This window comes from Prunus dulcis, chromosome 7, assembly GCF_902201215.1.
Source record: "Prunus dulcis chromosome 7, ALMONDv2, whole genome shotgun sequence".
Lineage (NCBI taxonomy): Eukaryota > Viridiplantae > Streptophyta > Magnoliopsida > Rosales > Rosaceae > Prunus > Prunus dulcis.
In genome coordinates, this window is record NC_047656.1 from 14,897,688 (window position 1) to 14,917,755 (window position 20,068).

A 20,068-nucleotide genomic window follows, 5' to 3' on the forward strand; every position below is an offset into this window, starting at 1 on the left:
CACAGCATAGAACCAGAATGTCATAAGAATTCGAACTTGAGACTTCTAGTTTGCAAGTCACGGCATTTTTCCACTGTGCTAGACCTCGTTGGCTACGTATTATTTTCTTAAGTAACCAATAATTAAGACTAAATAATATAATACTTATCTAATAATTAATATCGTAGAATAAGGATATGTAGCATTTAGTTCCTCCACTTGATTTTTGACACGACTAATCTTATTGAATTTTCTAAGCCATAAACCTAATTCAAATTGTGTTGTGGCATGCATCTCCACCTTCCACTTTGAACTTACCAACATTGTATTAGCCTATGAGAAGGACAAGAAGAGAGGAAGATAATATATATGGAAACGAAATTGGATTGATTTAGAGGAAGAAGAAATTTGTTTACTGTGGATTTCTCTGTCCAGGTTTTAAATTTTAATTTCACACAGTTTTGAGTGCTCTGTGATGTTTATGATTGTCACGGATTGACTCTACTTTCCTGGTAGCTAGCTTCAACAATTATGTCACAAAAAGAAAACTAAAGGTTGTTTCCTGGTCTATAAAGCTTATATCTCAATTTTCTTTTCCTTTACTTTTCCTCAGATCCTCATAACTTTGCTTCAGCTTTAAGCATTTTACAGATGGCATCATGGGGCTCTTCAAATCTGAATATATGATCCTCCTAAATTTGCAACATATACATATATCAATGTTGCAACAAAAGCTCAAGCTTCCTTGAAAACAAAGCAAACCCACATCACGCTTTGTCCGCAAGTATCATTGAAAACTTTAGAAGAAGTCCTATTCATGTAAGAAATTTATGAGCCAATTTAAGTTTATTAATGATTTTCAGATTTAATATATTGAAACGAAATATGATATTACTAGTCATCTTTCTACTCCAGAATTTGTCCATGTGGTTTTCCTAGGAATATGGATTAACGTGTCTATCAAAATGTGAATCTAATATAGACTTTTTAATGGGTTTTAGATTATAAAGGCTAGGTCCATGCTCTCAATTAGTGATTTTGTTTACGTATGTATAGTGTCTTAAGTGTGTGTATGTTTCTTCGCGATTCGGTTTACAGTTTTGCTTGAGCTCTCATTATGTTTGAGCTCAACTCAAACTCTTACCACTAAAAAAATGGCGAATTTAAATTTAAGTATTGCAACATGAATATAGAAATGTTCCAACTCCATAAAGAAAGACCATGATAGAACCACACAACACATCCATGCATATACATATTTACGACTAATTAGACATTATTAAATCATCAACCATGAACTTAATTAAGTTAAGCCATCATTCGATGAAACTCATTAAAATCAACCACCCCATTGCCATCAGTATCAAAAACTTGAATCATGGTGACACACTCATTATATGACTTGGTGTCACCAAGCCTATGCAGCATCCTCTGCAAGCTTCTAGGGGTTATGACCCCCTTCTCCAATTCAAACATCTCGAAGGCCTTCTTCAAGTCCTCGTCGTCTCCTCCTCCTCTGCTCATCAGCTGCAGAAAGTCTTCAAAGTCTAACAGGCTGTCTCCATCTGCATCAAGATCTTTGATCACAGCCTCAGCCTCCTCATGAGACATGTACTCACCTATGGACCCAAAATAGGCTCTGAGCTCGGAGGCTGATATTTTGCCATCGCCATCTCCATCGAAATAGCGAAAAACTTCTCTAAGCTCATCTTCCCTGCTTGTCCATCTTGGACTGATTGGCCCAACTGGAGCACTGGTCGGGGACAGAGGAGATTTAGGGCTAGATTTGGATGATCTTCGACCAGGGAAGCTGAGCTTGAGACTTTTGTTAGAGAACCATTTGGAGGGTTTGGAGATTGCCCTACTGTCAGTTGTTGTTGCCATTGGTGGAGAGAAATTATTAGAACTAGAGAGTCGGTGTTTTCTGTGCAAGAAACTATGTACAAGTGTGTCACGTCTTATATAGGCAGAAAAAAGAAAAATGAGAGGTTTGATTTATGAGGTTGCTAGCATAATTGAAGCTTTTGAAGTATTGGGAGCTGCAGTGAAATTGCAGGGGCGGTGAGGAAAACAATACGATTGCAGAGACTTTTTAGGTGGAGAGGACTTAAGGGAGGAAGGTGCATGGAAACTTCCTAAAGGTCCCAGAAAGAATTGATTGTTCACTGACATTTGGATGGTTCCCATACGCTTTAATTTCCATGGGGCCTATGAAACTGATGGCTCAAGTTATACCAAAAACAAACAAAACAAAAAATGTTTTATGTTGGTAAAATTCTTCACTCTTGGCCTTAATTTCAGTGCTAGTAAGGTTGATGAAGTTTTCAATTGGATGTATAGCTTTTGACCTTAAAGTCGACATAAGGTACCTTAAAGTTGTTATGTTCCACTTAGTATAAACATAAATTTGTGATATTTTTATATGATCAATACTTGTAGCTTTACTCAAAGCAAAGCTAAGTTTGATCATAGACTCATGCGTAGCTTTATGTAAGAAAAATACTTTCCTACCTCGGCTTCATTGGTTCTTTTTTTTTCTATCTCCCTCCTCACGTGAGATAGGAGCAATGAAATCAGAGCATGCAAGTTTCTCTTACAAAGACTGTATCCTATGACCACAAAATAAGAGAGGGCTCCCAAAACTTTTACTTAGTTTAAGATTTTGGACCCAATTCAACACAAAACAAAAATATATCAATTTATTTGTGTAAGTACAAAATTTGATTAGAGGTTAATTAGACAAAAGAAAATGTTATACTTTAAATTAATTTAATTTAAAAGGAGGAAGACTCGAATTTAAATGTAAGAGAACAGACTCACAGACTCACTGCTTAGAACCTAACACACAATTAGACAAAAAGTTTGTTTAGGCTATGCTCCACAGCCCACTTCTCTCTAACTTCTCGATTTCTTTTTTTTTTTTTGAACTCTTTTCTTGCGTCTTCAAAATTCTCTCAGTTAGTCCTCTATCATTGTACCAGGTAAGACTGTTTTTGGTAAATAAAATATAAAAAAAACAAATCTAGTGCTGCTGAGTTATCTCTCCGATTATGGATTCCAAGGAAGAAATTGATAGATTGTGCGTGAGGGTGGGTGGGTATGGCAGTTGTTATGTGATGTGATTAATTATGGTAAAGTGAGGAAATTTTGAAGAGAAAACAGTGATGATGAAAATGATGTTTTGGACCTAAAAATTTTGTAGGCCAAACGAAAAAGAGGAAAGAATAATATCACAAGACTCGTCGAGATTACGAGATTACACCAAAATTATTTTGTGTAAACAAAGATTTAATTGGGTCTGTTTTGACCTTCAGATGATTTCAATAGTCAAAAAACTAGTGTTGGCCTAAATTTGTTAGAATTTCACAATTAATTCAACCCATGAGCAAATCTAAGACAAGTCTATTAGCATTGAGATAGAAAAGATTACTTTCATTGTCAATCCATTGCCATATATGCCTTCAATAATGGAAGCTAGCTGAACGATATCTCTTTCATTGTCAATCCATTGTCTTAATGCCTAAAAAACATTGTACATGTGGGTTTCTGATGCGTTTGTGGATTCGAAGATTATGGCCTGGCCTTCTGTAAGGCTTTGGATGTCTAGCCCATGAGCCTTACCCAAATTAACCTTGAAGAATTAGTTTGAAGCCCATGGCCCTTACCCATTTCGAAATGGCAATTTAATACACGAGTTTATGCATGAGCCTGGGTTTAGGACCTTATGGTATTTTCTCTATTTAAGAGATGTATTTTATGGTTTTGTAGAGACTTATTGAATATTATTTTTATTTATTATTTTTTTAATACATGTGATGGTTTAAACTATAAGGGGAGGGGAGTTTCTAACACACTACTAAGGTGTCATAAGGTTCGAACTTGAGACCACTGGTCTGCAAGTCAATATCTTTTTTCATTGGACTAGACATTGTTGGCTTGTTTATTACTTTTGAAGTGACCATGGTTTTTTCGCCTTTTTTTTTTCTTTTTCCCCCTCATGTGTTCATGTATAGTGTGGTTCTTATTGAAGTGAGTAGGACTAAACATATAGTGGCTGGAATGCTACAAGCGGAATTTCCAACTAACGTTTACCAATTATCAATTGAATCCATTGTTTTGATCGGAACTGTTCGTCAATAGCAAAATAGAGAGAGAGAAGATGCGAAGTCATATATTTTTAAAATTATATCCGAATGATATCTCTTAAATGCATTAATAATATGTTAATTAAATAAAGAAGCATGTTGGTGTAGTGGTGAATTGTTGAGCATATGAGTTGGAGGTGAGGAGTTTGAAATCTCATGATTCCAACTTCTAATATAGAAATGTATATTATAAGTTTCTTCAACTTGGCAAAATGAAAAAGTAACGATATTTACCAAAAAACCAGAAGACAATAAGACATAAAGGGATAATGCATGTTAATGGAGTAGCAAACACTCCAGAGTGGATCCCTGCATGAGGACAATAGCTACCAAAATCAAAAAGATTACCAGGCAGGCTCCACTTGGTGTTATATATAATATATTCAGAAATGAATTAGAAAGAGACTTAGACAAAGTTTATGCTATTAATTACTCGATGTGGACTAAACACAATGTCATATTTCTTAATCATAGACAGCCGTTTCTTAATTTTATTAATTCATACCTATCGTATTCAAGCAGCACCAGTTGCCGCAACGCTACAAGAGACCTTTTCCTGCAAAATCAAACCCAAGTTGCCCAAGTAAGAGAGCAAAATTTTATAAAAAAAACGCAAACGTTACTCTCTACATCCCTTTCAACTTGTTCGCTCTCTCCGTACATAATTTTATTTTGTGGTTCAATTCTTTTTATATCACTTTACCTTAAAATTTCAGACACGCCTCCTTAAAAAAATCTCAAACGTTATCGATTCTGACCAACAAAATAAATAAATAAAACACAGTAGGTAAATTAAGATAAGCACGAAGTGACATTGACACACGTGTGCGATATGATTACTAGCCAAGTTGCAGCGAACCGTGGCCGTGTGTTTTGTCGTTTTGCTTCCGTGTAAAGGGATCAGATTTAAAGGGTTGTTAGTCTCATCTTCTTCACAGCTGTTTTATTTTTTCTTTCCTTTTGTTATCTTCTTCTCTGTGCGGAAGACTGCTATTTTGTTTATGAAATGGAAAACCAAATGATGAAAAATAAAAGAAAAAGCTGTTACCAACTTTATTGCCGTTGATGACACACACTGCAAAGGGACCCGGACTTGTCAGAATTAACATCCATGCCCCTCCATATCATAAAATTTATCGTACGACCCAGATTAATTTTAGATGTTTGCTCTTAGCATGGATGAACCTGGATGACTATGGAAGCCAGGTTCGAGTGAATTACTGGCGATTTTAGAAATTGTTTTGTCTGTATTATGCATTTGAATTTGGTCTTCATGGTGCGTTTGGTTCACAATGCTTGTTATTTTGTGGCTGCGCTAGCGGCTTCAAAATTCAAAATTCAAATGCATGTATGTGTTGCTGCTGCTAATTAATCACTTTCTTCAAGCAGTCAATTAAACAGACGCGACGGTTTGTCATGAAAATCGTTGATTTGTTGGATACATATAAATGATTAAATGATGTCGGATTGCATTGGAATGGTACATCAATCACGTAATGTATCTGGAACATATAAATATTTCTCATGATTTAGATATTCAAAGTACAAATATTTCTAAACAAAATTAAACCATCAATTTTACGTGTGACAAAATTAATACTAAAATAATTACGTGTTACGTGATATAATAACAATATAAGTTAATTTATTTCCTTTTTACAGCATAAACTATATATATCGTAATTGTAAAGTAGCTGCAACTTGCAAGGAAGAGGAGTAGGAAATTCAAGATCTTTATTTGATACCATGATACGAATGGGTGCAACGACAAGATCACAGCTTGGCTTAATAAATAAATAAAGCATATTAGATCAAAGAAGAAAACAAATAATATATGAATCTTGGATCATGCAATAGCACTCAATTTGTAATCATATATTTCCATGCAAGAGGGGAAAAAAAAAAGAAGAGAGAGAGAGTTGAAGGAAAAGAAAAGAAGGTAGAAATAAAACAATCATTTTCATTGTTGTTTTAACCAAGCTAGCCATGTGTACTCAATCTATTTCCATTTTGTCCTTATATTTAACAGAGAAGATAATAAAATTGATGGTAGGATTATTTGTCTTAACGAAACTGAAGTTGAAGGACCACTGAAAAAAATTTAAAATTAAAGGATCAAAATACAAATCGGGTTAAAATTTAAGGACCACTAAACTTAAAAACCTTAAAATATATATTAATAGAGACTATAAGCGGTGAAATGAAAAAGAGAAAACAAATTAAGAATGTTGACATGTTCATGACATCTTTGTCCCAATCTGCATTATTAAACTTTACTATGAACCCCAAAATCATGTCTGCTACATAGCTAGCAATGCAAGCATGAGGGTTGGCATATGCATGAAAAAGATTCGCACTGATCAGGTTAATCATCCATTGAGCTTAATCCAAATTACTAAAAATAATGTAAAGGACTTGTAACTTAATTGGTTAAGAGTATTTATCTATGTACTCAAGATCTTAAGTTCGATTATCCCTTTCTTTATTAGAAATAACTCAACTCATTGAGATTGTATGAAGATAGTATGACTCAAAGATTCTTGATTTCTTTGAGGAAAAAATTTATAATCCCTCCATAGAGAAACAAAATTAAGGAGTTGAAGATATGACTTCCCTAATTAAATCCCTAATATTTTTCTTGTTATTGAAACTTTTAGATTATTGTTAGTTAGAAACACAAGGAAAGTCATTGATTTACAAATGAAGCTGTTTTCAGAAAGAAGAAAAAAACTTTTGTGCAATATTACTATATGTTTTTGTCCATTTCTCTTAAAAAGAAGGGAAACGCCTGTGATCATCTAGAAACACTTTCTCAGTGTAAACTTTTTCAGATACTTTCTTCTTATTTATTAATATTAATTTTTGCTAGGGGATGAAAAAAGCATCATGGTGAAGAATATGCTTACCACACATTGCCCTCTACGTGTAGATAAATACGTTTTCTTTTTTCCTTGAACAAACAGACACAGAAACTTCTGAGAGATACTAGGCGTACCACATGTTTAGCTTTGCCCCGTTTACAATATTTACAAGTTGACCCAAGAAAAGACAAGAATAGAGAGACACTCTAGGCCTATATGATTCAGTACTTCTGTGTTTTTGTGTCATTTTACTTCTCTACTCTCTCTCTCTCTCTTCTCTTCTTAACAACCACCTTCAGAAGCTGAAAGACCACAAACAAAACTCAACAGCCAGCTAGAGGCAGAGAGAGAGAGAGAATGCCACTCTCTTACTGTGTAGCTGAGAACAAACCCTGTGATCGTTGGGTGGAGAAATATTTCAAGGATTGCCTTTGCAATCTCAACGATGACATCTCCTTTGCTTTTGGGCTGGTCAGCTTAGTCTGTTGGGGAGTCGCTGAAATCCCTCAAATCATCACCAACTTTCACACCAAGTCCAGCCACGGAGTCTCTCTTGCTTTCCTCCTCACTTGGGTTGCCGGGTTCGTTTCCCTTACCAACTAGCTCTTCCTTCAGTAGTATTTCTCTTCTCGTTGTTGAAAGATAACCCAATTTCGAATCTCTCCTTTAGCATCTTGTTTTTTTTAATTTTCTTTCTTGTTGTTCTGTGTCTTTTGGGTTCATGTAGGGATGTGTTTAATCTAATGGGTTGTCTTCTGGAACCAGCAACGGTGAGTTAAGCCATACTGCCATAGTTTCTTTGTTCGTTAGCCCTGTGGTCCAGAGAACCATCAGAGTGTGTGGTTGGCTCTGGTTAAACCACTATCTTTATATTTCCATGAGCATGGCGCTGGTCTTCATCTTATATATATTGTCAGAATTTTTCTTTTTTTAGGGCCAACTTTCTCAGTGTTCTAATATTATGCCATTTTTGGATGCAGTTGCCCACCCAGTTGTACACAGCTCTGGTAATTGCCCCTTTCTAATTTTGGGTTATGTTCTATGTTGCACCACGATGGATTAAAATATTAAACACTAGCTAGTTCTCTTTGTAATTGCATCCTGTCACAAGAAATGATAGCACTACAATATATGACACACTTTAAATCTACTACAGTACAGGAGTAATTATAGTGAGGTACGATCACGTATTATAACTTATTTATGCATTATAATATGAGTGGACGACATGATTAATATTTCTCTCTCCACTTATATTATAAAGCGTGGACAATAGGTCCTATATTTATTTTGTTTGATAACTTTGTCCAGATGCCCGTCAATTAGGGGAATGACTATGCATGAAGATAGGGTCATTAATTAATTTAATTTTATGATTAATTAATCACTTTAGTTACTTTAATTTTATGATTAATTTATCATAACACTTTTTTTGTCCTTGTTGTTTATATAAACAGCTCTACACAACAAGCACTATTGTATTAGTGCTGCAGAGCGTGTACTATGACTACATCTATACATGGTGTAAATGTGGAAAAGTCACATCTACCGAAGAGGTACAAATTTTCATTTTCTTTAAGTACTTGGTCTTTCAATCTATGAATTATTTAGATAATAATTAATTGTTATTATATGTGTAATTAAGAGTAAACTAGCTATTAGTGATCAATTTAATGTATGTTTTACCCCAACTTGTATAGGTTGATGAAGATAATAAAAGACCATTGAATCCAAAGTTGGCTGATTCAGGCATTCCAATACCAAGTGCTTCACCCAAACCCACTCCAAGAAAAGAGTTCTACTATACGTACGTACTCCTCCTTCTCCTTCAACTGCTACGTAGTTTTTTTTTTTTTTTTGGGGGGTACCATTTTAGCAAGATGTAATTTTCATATTAATTTCTCATGACAATCTTCTTTGATGATGATAAAACCAGTTCTTGTTAATTTTCACAGGTCAGCAAGATCGTTGGCGGGCAGCGGTACGCCACCGTTTCGGACCTACATGAGGGCAGCTAAAAGTGGTCCTTCTACAATGGCACTATATAGTGACTCATCTTCTGAGGACGAGTCAGCTCCAGTTACATCCAAGACATCTGTTACCCAGCCTAGGCCAATCCCAAGATCGGTGAGCCTTAACAACTACAAACTTTGATCACTATCTACTTTACCAAAATTGTTCTAATTAAGGTTTGGAATATGTGCAACATCAATCCACCCTTAAATTCTGCCTCTTACTTTGTCACATCCTGTTAATTTTATAACGAATAGAGAACTGTCATATTGTATGTAACATCATTTAATAACGAAAAGTTAAGAGAATAAGGAGTTCTTGTAGTATGTATACTATTCTTTTCAAAATTATATGTAATTAATAACTAATCACAAGTGTTTCCTTTACTAATTTTCACCATTATTGTGTGCAATTCCAGGTAGCTGGTTATGGAACATTTCTAGCTACATCGCTGAACTTGCCATCACAAACAAAGGCTTTGACACAAGTATACATAGGAATTACCGGGAGGAAACTCTTGCAGGTTTGATTGGTGACTAATTAATCACATATATGTATATTAATCAAAGTACTAATTAGGTTTAATACGAGGGTACCCTATATATGCAGGAACACTCAATGGAACATAGTGCTTTTGGGCAATGGTTGGGGTGGCTAATGGCTGCTATATACATGGGCGGTCGACTCCCTCAGATTTGGTTAAATGTATGTGCCTATTTGTTTTGTTTATATCCTCTTATGATCCCATTGTTAGGTAAAATCTTGTTTGATTCTTATCCGTCAAATCATCAGATAGGAAGAAATAACATATTAGTATATTTTAATCACTCATATCTCTGTCACTTTCAAAGTGTAATTTATAATTCCCTGTTTACGATTTTGTTTGGAGGTTTCTAACTTAGTTACTGTGTGATTTTCATTGGCCAGATTAAAAGAGGAACTGTGGAGGTAATCATTTTTAGTGTATAATAATCTGGACTTGTAACAGCCATTGCAGTAATTTTATAACTTTTACTTTTATATATGCAGGGTTTGAATCCTCTAATGTTTGTCTTTGCACTCGTCGCAAACGTCACTTATGTCGGAAGGTTACAAAAATCTCTCTACTTCACCGTCTTTCGATCTATTTGTGCAGGCTTCTTATTAATTTGTTTGAATATTGCAGCATAGTTGTAAGAACCACAGAATGGGACAGCATCAAAGCCAATATGCCATGGTTGCTCGATGCGGTAGTTTGCGTGGGACTCGACTTATTTGTATCCTTTTTCTTACTAGGTTTACCGACCACTTTGTGCGAGGTTGTCACCAATAATATGATTACAAGGTTTTAATGTTACGCCTTAACAAACATAACAACAGATAATATTGCAGTACATATATTACAAACATTTGAGGAAGAGGACCACAAGAGGTGGAGAAAACTACACATTCTACAAGGAAGCAGACAAAGCTGTGGTTTCTTGAATGCGCATTGCAAGGATGCATGAGATGCATGTATGCTGCTGCAAAATCAAAATCTAGAGACCCCAATGTTGACCTTGTGTACCTCCTTTTGCTAAGCTCGGCCTTGCTGGTCTTGTTCGAGTCGAATGATCATAATTTGTATTTCAACTCTTTTTTTGGTTTGTTTTTTTTATGAACTCATGAGTTAGGTGTAGTGAGAAGTACCTAGAGCCATTAGTCAATGTCAAGGTGTGGATTAATTAATAGTGCAAGATTATATATATGTGGCTGTGGTCTTAGATTGATGATTGCTCTGTTTCTTTCCCGTGGAAAATCCATTTTCATCACCTTTTTTTCTTCTTTTTCCAAGGTAATCTTATGAGATATTTGACAAAGGGAAAGCAAAAGTACTTGTAAAATGTTTGGTGGGTGCTACCAATGGAAGTTTGTATTCGTGCTGGTTCAACTTTATATCGTATTATCCTTTCCTTTATATCCGATTTTGGTTTTGTCCATTTGGATTAGGCAGAAGTACATTAATTTCTCTGGTGTAATCTTGTATGTACTGGAAAGACAATTGAACCTCTTATCATGGGGGCTACTTGATTAGACCCATTACGCACGTTGGAGCTTTACCAGAACACAATACTGTAGCTAGTAAGGTGGGCCAAAAACCTTCGAAATCGTTCATATTGGCCAAATAAATCAAATTCAAAGTTGTGGATTCAAGATTTTAAAGTTAGCTGGTTAAAATTTACATACTAAATTTGATGAAATAGGTGAATTTAGTTAATAAATATAATTAAAAAAATGTACATGTATACAGTTAGGGGAACGTAATAAATGTTCATTACCTCTCAAATGCATTTCTAAAGTACAAAGTAACAGTATTCAAATATAAAATGTAACCTACAAAACCATCAAATTCAACAAAATTCTTAAAATCAAAGCCTTAATTTAAACTCTAGAATATTCAATTTCAAATTAAAACTAAAATTAAAGATGCAAACATGTATTTAGGATAAAATAAAAGAATAAGAGAGAATTAGAAGAATGGAAGAAGAGACAGAGAAAAGGAGCGATACGAAGAAGTCAATTGGGCAAAAGACATGTAGGGTTTCTTTTATTTGTTTTAATTTTGGGCTGGGCTACTAAAGATATGTAGGTTTTTGTTTTGGAAATTTTGGGGCGTTAGCCCAGCCTGCCCTCCAAGCATATCTACACCAAAATGGTTTGGGGTTTTTTTTTAAAAATTTTAAAATCAGGAATTCATTGATTACAATTAAGAGGATTCAACTAGTATCATCTTGTACAATTGGCTCCAACGATAGGGGGGACCTCTTCAATCCAAGTTGCAATAGAATTACAATTAAGTGCATGGATCGTGAGCTGACCATAACTAAGTGGATCATGACTTGACCCAGACCTGCAAGTGGGTTTGGCCCCATGATGAAGCTTGCCAATGTGTCCAATTAGGCTCAAATCTTAATCTTGATTTCGTTTTCAACCCACAACCTTCAACCTCATTCTTCATAGCCCTTCTCTATAAGATTTCCTATAATCCTCAAAGGGGCTGAGCTGAGCATATGATTTTGGGTTGCTTTGTAAGAGATTATAAATGAAGTTAAAAGAAAAAGGGTCTTATTAGCTACATGGTAGACATAACAATCCAAGAGTATATTCAAATTATATATGAACTCCTTCATTAGGTAAGGAGGAGCAAATACAAGATTCAATATTTGGTGCTTCATCAAGGGGATGTTAGTTGTATTGGTGCAGGTCTTTGGTGTGCTCCCACGTGGTCTTGATTTTAGGAACTTCAAGCCCCCCATAGTACCCATGGCGTGAGTTTTCCTCTTCCCCCTTCCTAACGATGACAACAACGAAAATTAATAATTTTGGTGCTCCATGTGACTGGTAGTTATGTAGTCTGTGTTTCATGTGTTCAAATGCATATATAGAAGCTTAAAAATTCCTCCATGTTCTGTCAAACCATCCAATGTTGATTAATATCTACTCAATCTTATAGTGTTTCACTATCTGCACCTGACAATAATTGACATTGTAATTCACATAAACTTCCCCACGTTAGGTTGTGGTTTTATATGTAGAGAGATTTAAAAAAAAGCCTTCGATAAGCTGACTAAACTCGAGAATCTACAACATTTAATTAATGTATAGTTAATTAGTTTAATTATATGTAACAATATGATTCAAACTGAATAATTAAACATTATTAGTTAATCCCAATAAAGTGGACGCAATTAATAGCCCCGTGCATGGCTGCATCTCCAAGAAGAGAAATGAAAGCCTAAGATCCCGCAGCCGGAGAAACTGGAGGCACACTTGGTTCTCCTTCCAGGCTAATTTAATTTCTCCTTCACAGGGGCCTTAGATTGCTCCCGGAATCAAGAACATGCCCACATTTTCAACATCACATCGTTTGCTTGATTCACTCACGTGCGAATGATGTAATAATATTCTACTTCTACTATTACGTAAGTCTGAGTTTATTAATTTAGCAGTGTTATTTCTCTTTTCAATATTAGAAGAAATCTCAAGTTCTTATCACTTCGTCTTTCGCTTACAAAGAGTTATAATTATTTGGGTGTCTGAAACTGAAACCAAGTCGATCTCCTTCCAAATATCCAAAAAAGTGGCAGAGTCACTGACAAAATTCTATCTCCAAACCTTCTTTTCTTCTTCAAAAGTAAGTAGTTTTGAATCAATAATGGTGCAAGGACGAACAAAAACAAGAGGAGAAAAGTAGATCTCCTTTACTTTATATACATATACTGGTTCACTTCCACAGTATGAACCTGACCTGGCGTTATAAACAGTAAGTATGCATGTCACCCATATTTGTATTTTAGCATTTAAAAGCAGCCAAAAATAAAGTGCATTAAAGCAGCGACAAGATGTGTAGGAATTTTGCAAGTTCAAACTGGTTTGAGTTCAGACTCGAACTCTAGCAATATCTAGATATCATCATTAATTGGTCCTGGAGAGGGGTTCTTAGTCTTCTAGGTTTAGCTTATGGTAAAAGGGTGGAAAACATATTATAGGTCAATGTAGTCAACCCTACGCCATGTTCTTTAAATGAGGGAGTAGAAGAGTCAATTTAATGCGACATTATATCAACATTTTTTTTCGAGCAAAAGCCGTGAGAGGGTTATGCGAGTTTTTCTGCACATAAATGTGAAAGCCACCAACCAAGTAACCTATCCTTCCTTCTTCAATGACGATTAGAGGGTACGTATATGAGATACCTGACTTCAAGGGTTTATTTGTTTCTAGTTTTACAAATGAAATTAATGACATAGATTCAAAACCCGTTGGAAGCACTTTGTGATCAAGGACAAGCCGAATTCTAATCAGGGATTAATCCCACTCTTTGAGTGTGGGACACCTCGTGATATTTACCCAAAAAAATTAGTGACATAGACATGTAAAATGCAATATTTATTAGTTGTAAGCATGATGACACACCATCCCCATCTCAAACATGACATAACAACAATAAATAATTGACCAACATTTTGTTTCTAGTTTAGCTGTACTTCTCCGTCAACAGATTGGCTGCATATGGCGCTTTCAATTCACTCAAGCTTCCCACCAGTCTCTCAAAACAAAACAAAAAAAAAAAAAAACACTAAAAAAGTATCAAAGAAAAATAATTGCACTTAACTTATTAATTATCTTTGCACCTGCATTTCATCTGAGGCATCTGACCTGAGATTAATCAGCCACACACTGACTGACCAATCAAATCTAAAGCTTCAATGCGACTTATGATAGTTAAAGCAGAGAAAGCGAGAAGAAATTCAAACCAGTGCTTAAAGGTAAAAGAGCACCAGAAAATAAAGCAAGCAAGAAGAAGATCGTAATCTAGTTTTATGTCTGTTTGCATGCTAAAGTTTCGAAATGTACTGCTACGTGGTAATCCATATTACAATCGTCCAACACAATCTCTTTTTTTCCGCTACTTTTCCACTCCGTAATGGCATGCTAGTGTAACTGTTTAGTCCTAATTTTATTTTCATTTTTAAAATATACATGCGATATTAAGGAAGGGAGATTCAAACACATAATTTAGGTACATGAATTGGTATTAAACACTTGAGCTATAAGTCTTGAGAACGAATGAATTCAAAATCAGCATTATTATACATAAAACCCAAAAAAGGAAAAAAAAAAATTGTATTGAATTTGAGCAGGAAAAATAGAAAAGGAAATATATGGTTGTAAAATTAAAATATGTTAATGCCTCCGTATAATGTACAAGAAACTCCGACCGATCGATGAATTTTTACTCACCACCTAAAACTTTCCACAGTCCAAAAAAAAACAAAGGAAATTTTTTTTCTTTTTTCTTTCTTATTATAGCGTTAATTAATTGAATTTGATGATGATCCCAACTAAGCCTCCAGCGCGAAGGGTGTCTGTAACAGATCATATGGGGCCCACAGAGCATCCAACGGGCATGGCCGGTTGGCGTCGAGCCGCACCCACGGCTTCCCCTTCCCGCTCCAATGGAGCAGGCTCACCGGACCCGGGTGCAAATCCCGGCACAACCCGCGAAAGTTGTCCCCGCCTAGGCCGTGCTGGTTCCACTGGTGGTCGACGGAGGCGATGTTTCCGGCAAAGACCAGGAGGAACGGCGGCAGCGACCCGAGCTCGTAGATCCGCATCCGCTTCTGGAGCTCCATCCACTCTACTATCCGATCCGTGTACCCGCCCGCCCGCCACTTGTCCAGATCGATGACCATGACGCCGGTGTTGAAGTAGCAGGCCCGGCGGTTCTCGAACGTGAGGGAGAGGGTCGGGTTGGCCCAAAACGACGGAGTAAAGTAGGAGGTGAAGTTGGCGTTGCAGTATTCCGGTGCGGCGAGGACTTGGGTGGGCTCCAGTGGGGTCGACGCCAGCTTGGATATGTCGTCGACGAGGATGAGGTCCGAGTCGAGGTAGACGACTCGGCGTACACATGTCGGGAGGAGATTGGCCAGGTAGTTGCGGGCGTAGTTGAGCGGGCAGTCGAGCGCAGAGCGGATCGAGGTGGAAATGAGCCCCAAGACGGCCGAGTCGTTGAAGGGGTAAACTCGGAATTTCAGGTAGGGGAATGAGGTGGCGATGGTCTGAGTTAGAGCTTGTGAATTAGACGAGGAGGAGGAGGAGACGAAGTGGAAGATGATGTTCTCCGGGCAGGAGGAGTGCTGGAGGACGGAGAGAATGGCGGCCATTGAGCCGCGGAGGTATGCGGCGTCGAGGGTCATTGCGACGTGCACTGCCACGTCAGAGCAGACGGTGGAGGAGTGCTCGTGGGTGTTGAGGGCGGGGCAGGTGGCAGAGTTGTAGAACTTGGGCGCTTCCTTGAATCTTTGAGGTGTCGAGGTGGCGAGCGCTTCCTTGAGTTGCCCAGAAGAAGCCGCGGTGGCCGCATTGGTGCTACTAGCAAAGAGTAAAATCAAGTTGATAAGGAAAGCGAGCATGTTAAGAAAAAACTTATCAGGTTTTGGAGAGAGAGGTTTGATTTTTGATGAGGAGGAGGCAGAGAGAAAGAGTTGTGTGTGTTTGTGTTTAGAGTGTTTGGATGGAGAGAAGAGAAGAGAGTTGTGCGATTTCTGCGTGGCTTAGAACCAACGTTGGTTTCAAAACTGAGCTGCTGGAAAAGGCAAGTCAAGGGTCGTATTCAAAAGACAAAGAACATGACAAATAAAATGGAGTCAGAAAGAAAATTTGGCAATGACTCTATATTTATTTCTCCACCAAGAAAACAATGGGATTATCTTTTCTTCCTTGTATGTGCTTTTTTACCAAATAATTGAAACCTAATTTATTTATTTATCGGTCGAAAATTGAAAACAATGACATCACAACCCTGAGCTGGACTAGTTTTTAAGCAAAATTTTGCATAAATTTTTTCAGATTATTATTGTTGTATGAATTGAAAAAACTTAGATCTTGTTGATAACCCTAGCTAGGTGACATATCCACTTCAGGGAAAATTCCTACCTCAGCGACGTCGTCTGTGCTTCTATGCAACGTTATATATCAACTCTCCCCTCCCCAACAAGAAAAGGCCTTGTTTTTCTTTTCTTTTTTTCTTTTTTCTATCCTTATCCTTAATTGGATTCTCGTTGTATCACTCATCATGCTTCATGCTTAATTTGGTATCAGTTATTGCTGTTAATGTATTCATTAATAAATACACAACACCAGCTTAGTAACTTTATTTTTCTATATCAGTAACATTTTTATCACAAAATAATAATATTATTATACAGAACTTCATTAACCATCCCAATACTAATCCTTACACATTGACAAAACTATTTTTTGGGTTAAATTAAGAAAAAAAGAGTACTATACCTATTGACAAAATTCCCTTTATTACTTATAGGTAGTGTTTTTGGGATTATGGTAGAGCATTAATTTGATTATATTGAATTGGAGAATATAACGCTAGTTAATCCAATGATATGTTTGGTACTACGTACGTATGATTAGACATAATTCAATCCTACTTAACTCAATCTTTTTTATGGGATTCATAATCCTATTACATTTGACAGTAATAAGATTATTGTTTTTAAGTTACTAAACATTTGACTAGAATTATAAATTTTATTCAATCGAGCTCACAAAACGGGCCTAATAAGCACCAGTTTTACGTAATTCGAACGTTGGTGGTTGCGTTACCCCTGTACGTACAAGTTATAACAGCAAAAAGGTCCTCGAATCCCTCTTGATCCCCTGATCATCATTAAGTGTTAAATAAATTAAATTCTGACCTAAAATTACTAAAGCAAAAAGGGCATAGAGAACCATTTGAATTTTGAGCTGTATAATTTCTTATGCTCGATCTTTTTCTTTGTTCCGGGTATTGGAGGGAAAACACTTAATGCAAAGCCCCACATAAGCAATTCATGTCTGTCTCAATGATGGGGGCACTTGGAAAAAATTTGTGTTCATATTCTCAGCCAGCCACCTCATTATATTGTACGACCTGATATTTTTTTTTAGCTTTTAACTTGTCAGGATAATTAACTACAGTACAGCAAGAGAGTTGCCACCTGGCCCTTTGAGTAGGACCCAAAAGTGACACCTGGACTGATGATCTTCATTGAAAGGGAAAACTCGGCTGCCTGGTTGGTTATTTTCTGAAAATGGATTTTGACAGCCAAACTAGAAAATAGTAGAAAGTGTTTTGCGTCCTTGTGATCCTTCTAACACTTTTTAATTTTGTTCGGATCTCTTTCCCTTTTAATTCATTATTACTAATTAGCTAAAAGCAAATGAATGATTAAGTTGTTCCCGATCTTTTTGAACATTTCTCATTTGACTTTCTTCATCAACTTTAGCATCCAACCTTGTTAATTAATATGAAAACCATTTTAATTAAGTCTTTTTGAAATTATGGTTACACGCTGTGCGTAAAGTTTTGGCCATATAATTTGAGGTGAATTAGTTATAAAATATACCACATGATCGTATTATCGTAATATTCTATAATCATTTTACATAATAGAGATTAGCTAGTATAAAAATTTGGGATTAATTCGCTCAAGTCATCGAAGTTACACTTTCCAAGTTAATATTTTTTTTAATGCAAAAAGTCGTCTTGCTCTTATGCTAATAGACTCAAGAAAACAGCAAGATCTAACCTAAATATATTTCTCTGTTATTGGTTCGTCGGTAACAGCAAAACACAATGCTATGAAAGAAAAAAAAGAAAAGAAAAAAGGTGTTACATTACATGCTAAATTAAACTAAATTATTCCATTCAAAATACAGCCGCGACTATATCATTAATGGCATGTGCTGATAACATGCCCTGCAATTATAAGTCATTTGCCCTTTAACAGAAAGCATGGAGAAGCTCCTTCCATTATTTGAGCTTTTCCCATTTTTATACAAACCACGAGCCATGTGCGACAGCTGCATGAGAAACTCACAAAGCACTTTCAAATTATTAGGGTTTCAAATGTCACAGTCTTTTTTTTCTTAATAAAGAGATATTGAGAAAAGCGGAATTCAAACACATGACTTTTTTCATTTTTTTGCTAAAGAAAAGTTTAGAGGGAGATTGGCTACTCTCTTACCACTAGCGTCAAGACAGATCCACAACCTCGAGTGGAAGAACTTAGTGTGGCAGCTAACTGATAGTTGTCATCAGTATGGATTTATGTAGAAAATTACAGATTGCACACCAACGAGAACTATAGTGCAGGGACCTTACCAACTAAACCAACCCTCGTCGGCAACGCAAATACAGAATATTCGGTACACGAATAACTACTGTTAATCACTTGACCTATATACAGCCTTCTTGAATGGTCTAAATAACCAAAATCAAAGTCCAATTTTAACATGAGCGAGATGAAATTTAAATCATTATCTTAGAATAACAATGTAATTTGAAACGAGAGAACATCTTCTATTGAAAAAAAATGGAAGTTTAACTTGTAGGGTTCACATTTTGCTTCTGGACTTTATTGTTTCCTAGGGCATGTGTCTCCAGTCACTGTGGAGTAGTGTCACCGACACAAACGGTGGGGCCCAGGGCCACAAAAGGTAGGGCCACGGCGGGGGAAGGCAAAAAGGGTTACCAGAAAGTCAGTCCAATGGCCAATTGGCAACCCTCCTTTGTCTGAAAAAGCATGCAGCAATGCTAATGTTGCTAGTTGTCCAGTTCTTGAAAACGCGTTTTTGTATATATTGGGTCAGAAACTACGTTAAGACAAATGGATTTTGATTGTTTTTTAACCTAAAAGACAAAAGCCCAGTGAGATCCCAGCCGTCTACATGGGCCCAATCACTTCCCCATGGGGCCCTCCCCCATCATCTCAAGGCCTGCACAAATGGATGGCTGAGTTTTACTTGCTCTGTCTCTGCCCTTGGGCATTTTAAAACAGCTTTCGTTGTTCAATTACACCACTGTAAAAAACAATGATAGAAAAATTCGTCTGGTAGCGAGTTTGTGATCTGGCGGACACTGATTTGATGATTTGAAAATTGGTTTTCAATGGTATAGCCAAACAAGCCCTCAATTATTTAATCATATGAGATTATGAAGGGAAGAAAATCTGTGTGTTTTTCAAAAACTAAAGATCATGGTTAGTGAGATTTTCACTCTTGTTTAATAAAATAACTTGTTTCAGCTCAAATGGTTTGGCAGAACAAGTATGACCTAGGTTGGTCAACTTGTGGAAACATGCCTAAAACTCAAAGGTCACTGAAAAGTTTGAAGCAAGCAAAGAAACCGTACACCAAGGACTTTAATTAAGCCTAACAGAACAAAACTGAGGTTGGGGGGAGTCGAAGAAAAGGAAGATGACAAATATGAGTTAGCTAGTTGTCCCAAGGCCGTGTTTCCGTCTTCTTGTTCATCTCCTCTCTGTATATTCATTTAATAAGTTGACTAAGCAATCAAATATTCATTAGTTAGATTAGTCTTGTAGATAGTCATACACTCGTAGTATTAGACCAACTCACCGACGCGGTTTGTTTGGCAGATCGATGGCAACAATTGGATCCACGTCTGCTTTTCATAGTTACCTTCTCTCAATGATTGGTTCGTACGTACTTGAAGTTGAAATTGCTTCTTGTGCTTTTCACTTGTGTGTT

General features: G+C 36.5%; 3 protein-coding genes across 3 annotated transcripts; 1 reads left to right on the top strand and 2 right to left on the bottom strand.

Annotated features, from left to right (window-relative positions):
* Positions 1-1,141: 1,141 nt before the first annotated feature.
* LOC117634519 (probable calcium-binding protein CML41) lies at positions 1,142-2,149 on the bottom strand. Its single transcript, XM_034368662.1, has one exon. It carries the CDS (start codon positions 1,861-1,863, stop codon positions 1,288-1,290), a length of 576 nt encoding a protein of 191 aa, XP_034224553.1. The 5' UTR covers positions 1,864-2,149; the 3' UTR covers positions 1,142-1,287.
* Positions 2,150-7,209: 5,060 nt separating this feature from the next.
* On the top strand, positions 7,210-10,907 carry LOC117635805 (probable vacuolar amino acid transporter YPQ1). Its single transcript, XM_034370168.1, has 12 exons — positions 7,210-7,566; positions 7,713-7,755; positions 7,966-7,992; positions 8,443-8,541; positions 8,686-8,792; positions 8,941-9,112; positions 9,417-9,521; positions 9,608-9,703; positions 9,926-9,946; positions 10,028-10,086; positions 10,164-10,254; positions 10,358-10,907. The coding sequence occupies exons 1-12, from the start codon at positions 7,343-7,345 to the stop codon at positions 10,460-10,462; spliced, it is 1,149 nt and encodes a 382-aa protein (XP_034226059.1). The 5' UTR covers positions 7,210-7,342; the 3' UTR covers positions 10,463-10,907.
* Positions 10,908-14,585: 3,678 nt separating this feature from the next.
* On the bottom strand, positions 14,586-16,168 carry LOC117634294 (probable galacturonosyltransferase-like 1). Its single transcript, XM_034368336.1, has one exon. The coding sequence runs from the start codon at positions 15,928-15,930 to the stop codon at positions 14,860-14,862; it is 1,071 nt and encodes a 356-aa protein (XP_034224227.1). The 5' UTR covers positions 15,931-16,168; the 3' UTR covers positions 14,586-14,859.
* Between the last annotated feature and the right edge of the window lie 3,900 nt (positions 16,169-20,068).